The 11,346-nt window shown below is 33.3% G+C and overlaps 1 protein-coding gene across 1 annotated transcript in view; it reads right to left on the bottom strand.

Annotated features, from left to right (window-relative positions):
- The window catches only part of ADGRL3 (adhesion G protein-coupled receptor L3), a 186,288-nt gene that overhangs the window by 69,445 nt on the left and 105,497 nt on the right, over positions 1-11,346 (bottom strand). Inside the window, exons 10-11 of the mRNA XM_011973978.1 lie at positions 9,890-9,956; positions 7,993-8,084 (exon numbers count right to left, since the gene is read on the bottom strand). Of these exons, the coding sequence (XP_011829368.1) occupies positions 7,993-8,084; positions 9,890-9,956 (159 nt within the window). The remainder of the gene's footprint in view (positions 1-7,992; positions 8,085-9,889; positions 9,957-11,346) is intronic.

The following is an 11,346-nucleotide window of genomic DNA, read 5'->3' on the forward strand; positions in this document are numbered from 1 at the left end:
CATCTTTGAAACATATCCACAATTTTCATATTTCTCATTTGTTGAATAAATTAAGAAATAAGGATCAAATCAAATCAAAGTTCATACATTAAAATCAAAATATATGAATAATATGGAACACAAAAGTTAATTATTATAACTATTCTCAGATTTATTCTATTCTTATGAAATCTTACTCTTCACTATTTGGGGGAAAAACTACAGTCTTATGAATAGCTAGTTTAGATTAATTCAGATTTTTAAGCATTTCCTTAGACTGATTGCACATTTCTTGTGGGATATAAAGGTAATCTGAGTCTAAGCCCTATATAAACAACAGAGAACCTGCTAATTTTTATGTTTTCATTATGAAGAAGACATTTTCCCCTTAGATAGGTTTTTAGACTTTCTCATCCTTAGATAGCACTTGACTCTCCTATATCTGATAGAAACCTAATTATTTTGGGGAAAAGTGAAACTATAATTTGACCTCAAGGTATAATGGAAAACAATTCCAGTGTGCCTATGGCAGTCATCCTTCAAACCAGTTTTCTCAAATGTGAGCTTCCAGTCGACGAAATATGTTAAATACACTTATTCATAAACCCTGATTCATAGGAAGATCATATGGGAATTTTAATGCATTTTAAAGAAAAGCCTAAAAAGAGAGTAGTCCTTTTACATTTCAGAAAACTTAAAACTATAGCCTAAAATAAAGGATACAATGAGACTCACAATAACACTTGCAGAATGCACAGCTTTTTGAATCAGTGACTACAATTCAGTTTTTAAAGAAGTGATTGCTAAATGCATTTAAATGCTAAAATTAAGGCAATCAGCAAAGGACCCACTATTACCTTAGAAAAGTCTTAACTTGTCTGAAGCAAGTCTAGTAGTGTCATTAAAAAATACACAAAGCTCCACACAATGTTGTTTGGATTGTACTACTCTTTAAATATACTTGGATCGCTTATTACATCGTTATGGTGATTTCCAGTAATGTTTAAACATAGATCAAAGAAATAGAGGAAGACAGAAAAAATGGGATAACAGACAAATTATATTCACTTTCAGAATTATCTTTAAAAATGATTCTATCTTATTACAATGAATAAAATAAATTTATTATTGGTTCTAGCTAATTCTTAAAACTAAAGTGTTCATAGTATACATGGGCATTCAGAAGTATATTTGGTTTTTAAAATTTGGGAAAATACATCTTCAGTATAGCATGTTGACCTAATAATCTTTTTACAAAACGGGTAACATTTTTTACACATACTATCTCTAAATAGTTAAAATAATTAGAAATCTGTAAAATCTTGATTTTAATTGAATAGCTTTGATGGTGAATGGTAAACCATGAATAAAATCAGTTGTATAGAGATATAAGCTAATATTTTTAAGTTTGCATAGATGATTCTGAGCTTCCTTCTTAAAAATAAAAATCAGTATATCAATATTTTTATCAGTAACTAGTATTTTGAGAATAAGAAAGTTCTAAAAAAAATTTCCTCAAAACTCATCCAGAAAACTCTGCAATTGATGAAATTTTTACTACACAACTCAGAACTAGATTTACTGTTCTCATAAAGGCTTAAACTTTTAAGTTATTGCTTTGACTATAGTATAGAGATGAGATAATTTTAGAAAGTAGGCTATATATATTTGTTACTTTTAGCATATTAAGATGAAAGTTTTCATAAGTATATTCATTATATTAATATGAAATTGAAAAATTAAAGCATTAAAGTATTTTTGTAATATTGTTGTATTTTTCAGGAACATGTCCATTTGGTTTTCTGCCTTTACTTTTTTAAACCTCAACCACAAAGTACTAATATAATACTAATCAAGCTGAACGTAATTCTGACTTAATTGTTTTTACTAACATTTAGACACATGTTTCTCAAAGTAAAGGTTATCTTCTTAAGAAATATAATAAGTTATTATGGGTACTGGTAAGGTATTTTGCTATTCATCCCTGAAGCTATTCAGAAGCCTTCTTAGATTTCTTGGCATTTGGCAGGTGTCCAACCTCACTGAGAATACTTTTTTTTTTTCCTTCCAGAACTAAGAACAAAACTAGCTATTTATTAATCAAATGAGCACCCCTGGAGCCAATTCTTTCATAATAGGATAAGTTTGGCTTAAAAAAAGAAAGGATCATATCAAGCATAATTCTTCATGATACCATATGGTAAACAAAGCCAGTCAAATTCTAAAGGGATTTTGATAGAGACTGAGCAAAGCTTCACCATTAAAAACACAAGGAACCAAAGGCAGCAGGGCATTTCCATACAGAATGGTTAAAAATACTCAAACCACCCTGTATGGGCAACAAATTACATGCTGTATTCTTTACATATGTGATTACATGTAATTATCACAAAGCTCTATGAAACAGGCATAATTATTCCCAATTCAGAGGAGAAAGTAAGACCCAGACCGCTGATGTAACTTGCCAAGGTCTTGTAAACACTACAGGACTGAAGAGAAATTCAAACCCAACTAAGTTTGACACTCAAGTTATTACTCCCCTTGACCATTATGTCTTCCTTGACAGTTAGGACTAGGGAAGAAGAAAGGAAAGTAAAAGTTATATCTTTAAGCAAATACTTGTTTAAACCATCTGACAGAGTCTTTGCCAACCTATCACTCATATAAAACCTAAGGAGAGAGACTAGAAATCAGAAAACATGACCCGGTGAAATCTTAAGTCTTCATGCAGAAGTCCGTTGATGAGAAGGGGCAAAGGGACAGATACAGAAAAGCAAAGCCTGGTAGATTCTGTGTTCCCTTCACTTAGGCACCAATGTTCCTTCCTACGTCTTAAAACGGCCACTATTTCATTTTTTCTTCAAAATAACTTGAGATGTTATTAAACAAATTATTTTGAAATACAGTTGTTAATATTTTTCAATAACAGAAATGGGTGATTAGAGAAACTATCCATTTTTATTTTATTTTATTTATTTATTTTTTTAGAAGGAGTCTCACTCTGTTGCCCAGGCTGGAGTGCAGTGGCGCGATCTCGGCTCACTGCAAGCTCCGCCTCCCGGCTTCACGCCATTCTCCTGCCTCAGCCTCCTGAGTAGCTGGGACTACAGGCGCCCGCCATCAGGCCCGGACAATTTTTTGTATTTTTTTAGTAGAGACGGGGTTTCATCGTGTTAGCCAGGACGGTCTCGATCTCCTGACCTCGTGATCCGCCCGTCTCAGCCTCCCAAAGTGCTGGGATTACAGGCTTGAGCCACCGCGCCCAGTCCCATTTTTATTTTGAAGGTAAATGTCAAGAGAGTTCTAAAGTCTCCTCACAAATTAAAGTTTCACATGTCATAGTACTTCAGCCATACTGTAAGTTAATTTTGTGCTGGTAACAATTCAATAATAGTTTTATTCATATTTACATATACTATTTTTTAATTAGGTTAGAGTTTTGCTATGATAATTGTAAGCATTGATTTTGACCTGTCAGAAACTCAATGAGAATATTCAAATGATTGGAATTCTTTCCTCTAACTATAATTACCTATTTGAATGAAAAAGAGACAAAGGACAAGTAAGCAATCAGCAAATAATACAGACAAGTATTATTTAATTTTAATTACTTTTTTAGTTAAATCCAAGAATTGGCATATCTCAGTTCCCCTGTAATCATATTACCTATATTACCTCACTCTATTTTTTATTATTTTTTCTAGAGAATTCATTAATATAGTAACAAGCCAACTAATTAAATGTTCTCTATTAACATCAAAAGGGGTTTTCTATGATGACTTGCAGTAAATTTAGAATTTTAAAAAGTTAATTTTTAAGATAATACAATAATAATTCAATTAATTAGGATAAATAGGAGTCAGCCAGTCATAGTGTTAGGGAAATGAAAGTCAGTAGAGAAACAACAGAGGTAAGATCTGAGGCAAAAGAGAGCATATCTAGAATGGCCAGAGGGCCAAAATGCATGAAATAAAGCTGAAGAAAGAAAAGGGCAACTAGATCAGGGAGGTTTAATGGGCCTTGGCAGGAAGTCTGACCTTTAGTTCAGAGTAATGGGCTCTTTTTGAAGAGTTTTACCCCAGAGTGTTGTATGAATGGTTTTAAGTTTTTCAAGAGATCTGTCTGGTGAAGGCAGGGGCAAGAATTGATGTGGGTAGAGAAGTTAGGAGACCACTGCAGTGATTCTGAAGATGATAGTGGCTTAAAGAAAACAGTGCCAGTGAATATGGGGAGAAGCACACACATTTTAGATAAAGGAGATATATGTGTGTGAAAGAACGTGTATAATCAAAGCAACGAATACTTGGTAACTGAATGAATGACTTGTTTTAGAAAGACAATGACTTCCAAAGGGCCTTATGTGGTGATTTTTTATTCTTAATACATTGAACAAGGGGACCCGTCTTGTTCACCATTTTACAAAAATTTTTGAAAAATACAAGTAAACATTAACTTTTATGCTTTCCCCAATATACTAAAAAAAAGTTTTCCGGATAAATGATGCTTATATCTTTAAAGCGAACACTTTCACATTTCCTATACCATTTTGAATACATATTATACAGAGCTTTATTCTTGTTTAAAAAAAAAAAAGCCAGATTTTCAGTTTTAGTTAATGTTCAACATCATTATTATTCTTCTTAACTCCTTTTTTCTTATAAATTATGCCCTGCTGATTTCTTTACAACCACTTCTTAAACAGTTAATATAATGTATTTTAAATAAAATGAAATTTTCTTCAGATTCTGGAAAAGATTAAGGGATATTTTCTGGAGATATCTTTCTCGTTGTTTTTCTTCAACATGTCCCGTTATCCTGCCAAAAACTATCTTTCCTAACTCACTGAGGAGACTACGCAGAAATCCCTCAATTCACTGCGCTACCCCAGTTCCACCAACATATCGGCATCACACCTATCATTATTTATTCCATTCAGTCTCAGTGGAAACGGATCCTCCTGCCTGGCTTCTTTTAGCTTACTGGACAAATGTCCTTCCTGAAATCCAGTGTAGAGGAATTGCTCTACCACTATCCTGGATCACATTCTCTACACAACCTCACATCACAACTATAACAGTAATTCTCCTTTCCTATATTCTTAATTTCTTTATCACTGGTTCTTTTCCATCAATATATCCACATTCATAATTCTTTCAACTTAAAACCATCCTAGGCCAGGTGTAGTGGCTCATGCCTGTAATCCCAGCACTTTGGGAGGCTGAGGCAGAAGGATAGCTTCAAGTCAGGAGTTCGAGACCAGCCTGGGTAACATCATGAAACCCCATCACTATTAAACAACAACAACAACAACCACAAAATTAGCCAGGCATGATGGTGCATGCCTCTGGTTCCAGCTACTAGGGATGCTGAGGTGGGAGGATATCTTGAGCCCAGGAGGTTTAGGCTGCAGTGGGCTTCGATGGCACTACTGCACTTCAAACTGGGCAACAGAGCGAGACTCTACCTCTTGAAACAATAAATAAATAAATAAAAATAAAAACAAAGAAAAAAAAGCCATCCTCTATACCCCTTCTAACAACTACCCAATTTCTCTCCTTCATTTACTAAATTTTTTAAAAAGCATCATCAAAGGTTTATGTTCTTCTGCCCGTTTAATGGTCAGGTATATTTCATTATTATACCCATTTCAAAGAGAGGAAGACTCAGGAAGATTAAGCACTTTCCGAAGAATATAATCTAGAAGGCAGTTTAGACATAATTGAATTTAAGATATTTTCATTTAAGGCTTTATTTGCTTTGTAATATAAAACTTGATGCTACCAATGCCACTAAATATAATTATTGATTTTTTCATGTTTAATTATTTTTCCAAACAGTAATATCATAAAAATTCATCCACATTATGTAAAAAAATACATATGAACATTATTCAAACAAATTGATTTTTAAAATATGTGACAGTACTAAATACAAATCATAAAGTTAAAATTAAGCAAAGGCTTTACCTTTTGTTGAATTAGACAAAAAAGTTAAAAAGAAAAAAAAAAATTACCTAAAAAGTATACTTGAAATATAGGACAAAGAATGATCCTTTTTGCCAATTTATAACCTAGTGTTACATAAATGTTAAAGTCTTATTCCCTTATTTCTGCTAGTATTTAAATATATAATATAAATAATAAATAAAGTGTTACTTGTGTTTTACTTTATACTACAAAGTAGGTACAAAGATGTAATTTGTGCTAAAGTGGGTAAAAGTACAATATGATAAATATATTTTATGTGCCTAAATTGAATATGTGCCAAATTCAATTTCATCAGAACAAATAGTCTAAGAAACCAACACTGTACTTCAGAAGGACAGTTTAATTGTACATAATTAAACAATATGATGACTACTAGCTCAACTAAGTAATATTGAGAATTACAAAAGGCTATCACTCATTGTAGATAATTTCTATTTTGCACCACTATGTTTTAATTTTTCTAATTCCTTGGTTATCCTTTTTATTTAATGTAGATAAATAATTCCTTCAACAAAATTAACTACTTAATGTCAATACACCTTAGGCACTAAAGTCTTTAATATATTACTTTATTCTGTAAACATTCATTGAGGGTCTACTATGGGCCAGGAACTGTCAGGCATTGAATGTAGAAAGATGGAAAATGGGTGACATAATTGCTATCTGAGGTAGTTCAAGGAGAATGTCAGTAGCACAGAAAAGTCACAGATTACCTCATGAAACTTCTGAAAATACATTCATTTAAATAAAAGCATTTAACAAATATAACACTAGCATAAGCAAATTATATGAAAATGCAATTCAATATATCATATCTTAATAACTAATATGCATTTAAATATTACTATCTTTCTAAAATATGATACATTCCAAAGAAACAATTTTTTTTTGTTATATCAAGGATTGCAACTATTCTTCTTTTCAGAAAATGTAAATCAGCTACTTTTTTTTGCCCACATAAAGTACTACTACTGTTGAAAAGTAATGTGAATGTTTTCATATTTCTGCATGGCAGAACTTCCTGAACATATAAAAGTAGATGTTGGGATAAAGAACAAACTTTCAAACTTGAGAGATGATTAAATAGATAAAGACTTCTGGAGAGATTTAATTTTGGCTCCCAGAAGGTTAAGCGTTAATATTTCAAGGGGAGGTAAAACGTAGAGCCATATTTTTATATTACAAAGTATCTGTTTACATTAGGAAGGTTTCTTTATTTCTCTCAGAAGATGGCAGCCATGTAACAGCTCTTATATAAATGCCCAGATTCATAATTCCAGGGTTCCTCTTCTGTGATGTAAAATTCCCCTTTTGGTACTTGTAGGTACCATCGTCTGGCTCTCATCACATTGCTCTGGAGTGAGAGGAGTGTGAGGAAGTGATGTGGTAATTACTCTAAGAAACAATAACCTGGCCAGGCATGGGGGCTCATGCCTGTAATTCCAGCACTTTGGGAGGCCGAGGCAGGTGGATCATCTGAGGTCAGGAGTTTGAGACCAGTCTGGCCAAAATGGTGAAATCCTGTCTCTACTAAAAATACAAAAAATTAGCTGGGCGTGGTGGTGGGAGCCTGTGGTCCCAGCTACTTGGGAGGCTGAGGCAGAAGAATCCCTTGAATCCGGGAGGAGGAGGTTGCAGTGAGTTGAGATCGTGCCATTGCACTCCAGCCTGGGCAACAAGAGGGAAACTTCATCTCAAAAAAAAAAAAAAAAAAAAAAAAAAAAGAAACAAAAAAACAGAATAATCTGTCCTAAATGGAAATGTTGTGTTTGTTTTCAGGACAAAATGAATATATATATTTAAAACTTATCATGTTCCAAATTAGAATTTAGGAGAAAAAGTATCTTTGAAAACAGAACTTTATTATACTTATTTTCAGGCAGATCAAGTCACTTTGATAGTCAATCAATAATCTTATTCAGCAAATTCTTTATCTTTTTGTCGTAAGATTTTGGTATAATAGAAAGGATAGTTTGTAGTATAAATGTAAGGCAACCTATAGAAAACAAAAATAAAAATCACTTACTTGATGTTATCAAGACAGCCTGATTCAGGTTTCAGTATAGCAGTATGATGAAACATTTTATATAAAGCAATCCCAAGGAAGATTACATTAAGCTGGAATGCAAAAGGTAGTGTTATGTAGCATAATTGGAGTAGGAAAAAAAAAAACAAATCTATTCTCTGTAACAGATGAGTTGTTCTGGGAAATTAGGTCTCAGTACACTTTTAAAGGAATTGGATCATAGATGACTGCCTAGTGTTTTAGTAAAGGCAAGAAGCCAGCTTTGAGAATTGGGATACTACTGAGTTACAAAGCACTATTATGCCTGCTATGCCAAATCACACAAATACAAAATCAGCATCAGCTGGAATGATGCTGTGGAAATTGTGAAACAATTCAAAGTCTAGTGTATGTCAAAACAAAAACAATACTTTTTTAGGTGTGTTACTATTTCTACACTCTGAACATTTATCTAAATTTATTGTTTAGTGACACATTTTCAAATACTGTATTACAAAAATGCAAATACTAAAATCAATAGATTTTTGTGTAGCTAGTTCAAAAGGATTATAAAATGTTGGTTAAATTCTGATGCTACAATAAACTAGGACTAAAGTAAAGGGAACCACCCGTGGTATTGCCATGTCACTGGAAACACAGAAAGCATAAAATTTAAAACAAAACAAAACAGAAAAACAGGAAGCTCTGATGTAGACTTCATGTATCACACACAGGTAAACTGTACAAAAACCACATAGTGAGTTGCCCTTTACCACTTGATTAATTTATATATTCCACAACTTGGCAATAAAGGCGCTCCTGAAATTCTGTCAAAAATACATGTTCGCAACACTTTATCAATCATCCCCAAATCCAAAAAGTCTGCAAAATGAAAGTTATTTAAAAAAATCCATTCAGTGACCAAAAAGCCTAACATGAAGTACATCTATGTGGTGGGAAAACCTAATTTGAACTGACATAAGGCTGTCCATGGTCTTTCCACTATTTGCTCTTACTTTTCCTTTTTTTTTTTTTTTCTCTGTTGAAATATTGTATTTGATTACAGACTGCTGCCTAGTCTCCACTGTGAGTATTTGTTGATGTATTTGACTTTGGGTAACTGCCTATTCCTCAATAGGGTTATTGTATATTATGCAGTGTATGTACCATATTATCTTTCCAAAGTCTGAAAACTTTCTGATTCCAAAATACATCTTGTCCCAAAGATTTCAGATAAGAAACTGGAGACCTATATTTATCCAAAGTCAGTAGGCTAACATTTTATTCACAAAATGGATAGCAAATTTGTATTTTTAAAATGGTAAGTATATAAGCAATTCTACTAACTGTTTTACCTAAATTAAGTTAATCCATCTTTGAAATCAGAATATTATGGATCTAAAAACAGAAAAGGAAGCATGATTCCAGAATGTATGCCTAATGCGATTGTGCCATTCTCAAGTAAAGTGTTAAAGTTTTGCTTTTAAATTTTAAAGTTTTCAAGATTCATTTAAAAAACAAAGCTGATAGGAACAGTCAGGTATTTTCCCACCTTTCTAAGTTATATCAGTTCCCAATTCAAATTATCCAAAAGAAAAATAATGGAAATACACTGTTGTCAACCTTAGAGTTATCCCTGTTCAACTATCTATGAAACCAAATGGATTATGTTGGATCGGACCCTTGAGTAGCTCCATAAGCTTTTGCAAATGCATATTTTCTTTCCCACCAGTTTTGATTAACTATTTTACAACATAAAATAGACTATAATGAGTGTTTAACTGCTTGAATTATGTTGGGTCAAATAAGTACATGCTTTCCCCAAATTAACCTCTGTAAATTAAAGACAGTCAGAACTGGGATAGTGAAAGTTTTATATCTTGAGCTGGGAAACACATAGTTAATTAGGAATTCTTACCATAATTATCAAGGTTGCTGGTCCTATAAAACTCCAAATGAAGTAGGTGTCAAGTCGGAGCCAACATCTGCAATGAAACACAAGGGAGAGAAGGCATTCAAGGACTGGGTATGGGACATACATCAAGAGTGAGCAAGTGACAGAGAAGAATGTGAGCTGCAAAGCATTCCACTGGGAGACAGGAAATATTACATTGCTTGTTCATTTAAATGCTGAATTATGTGCTCAATTTCTGACAGCACTATTGATGGAGTAAGATAATTACCCCTGGAGGAAGCAGGAAAAAATGGCACTGGGCCTATTTGCTCAGACCTTTTGTGTCTGTCATAGAAACTTAAAAAAAAAAAAAAAAAAAAAGAGCGAAAGAAAGAAAAAGCCATACACGTAGCCATTAAATCGAGGAGCTTTAAGCTATCCTTTTCTCTTCAATTATGGTGCTACATAACCTGTCTATCAGCTGTCAGGCAAAGTGACATTTTCCTGTCAAGAAGATCTGAGGAAACGCAGTACAAAGAAGAAATAAATTTGGTATCAGAAGATTGAAGTTTAATTAGGTTGGGCAGCCAACCTTTGAGATTTCTGGAGTCTGAAAAAGTGCATTGTTACTGCTCATTCTTCTGGGGTTGCAAATGATCCTTAGCATCCCATGAAGTTGATTCATGACCCGGAAGTAAATTATTAATCACTTAATTTCAGCTACATTTAATACTCCCCCAATTCTTAAAACTTCTGGGAAATTACATTTTCATTCTTCAGGATGACAGGAAGACAAAATGGAAGTGACTAGTTATGAGAAAGATTAATGTAAATTTTGAACAAATTACATTTGATGTTAAAAATAATATCTTGAATTATTTGCCATTTTGCTATAGTTGAGGCATAAGAAGAAAATAACTCCAGTGGTAAATATTCAAGACTGGTTTGCTATATAATATAAACATGCAAATCCTAAGTACTCAAATATTTCTGTGATTATAAAAGTTACTTAAACCTAAGTAATAATGCAATAACAGAAAAACTATCAAGAACGGAAATTAGAAATGCCTATCAAAAAAGGAATGAATAAATACAATATTTTCTATTCATATGATGAAATGTTATAAAACAGTTAAAAAGGAGGAAGTAGATCTACATATGTCAATAGGATAAATAAAAAAACAAACAAAGTTAGGGGCTGGGTGTGGTGTCTCACATCCGTAATACCAGCACTTTGGGAGGCCACGGAGGGCGGTTCACTAGAGCCCAGTAGTTTGAGACCAGCCTAGGCAACATGGCAAAACCTTGTGTCTGCAAAAATTAGCTAGGCATGGTGATGTGTCCCTGTAGTCGCAGCTACTCAGGAGGCTGAGGTGGTAGGATCACCTAAACCTGGGTGGTTGAGACTTCAGTGAGCTGAAATCACAGCCCTGTGCTCCAGCCTGGGTGACAGAGTGAGACCCTGACTCAAAAAAAAAAAA

This window comes from Mandrillus leucophaeus, unplaced genomic scaffold (genome assembly GCF_000951045.1).
Source record: "Mandrillus leucophaeus isolate KB7577 unplaced genomic scaffold, Mleu.le_1.0 Scaffold1404, whole genome shotgun sequence".
Lineage (NCBI taxonomy): Eukaryota > Metazoa > Chordata > Mammalia > Primates > Cercopithecidae > Mandrillus > Mandrillus leucophaeus.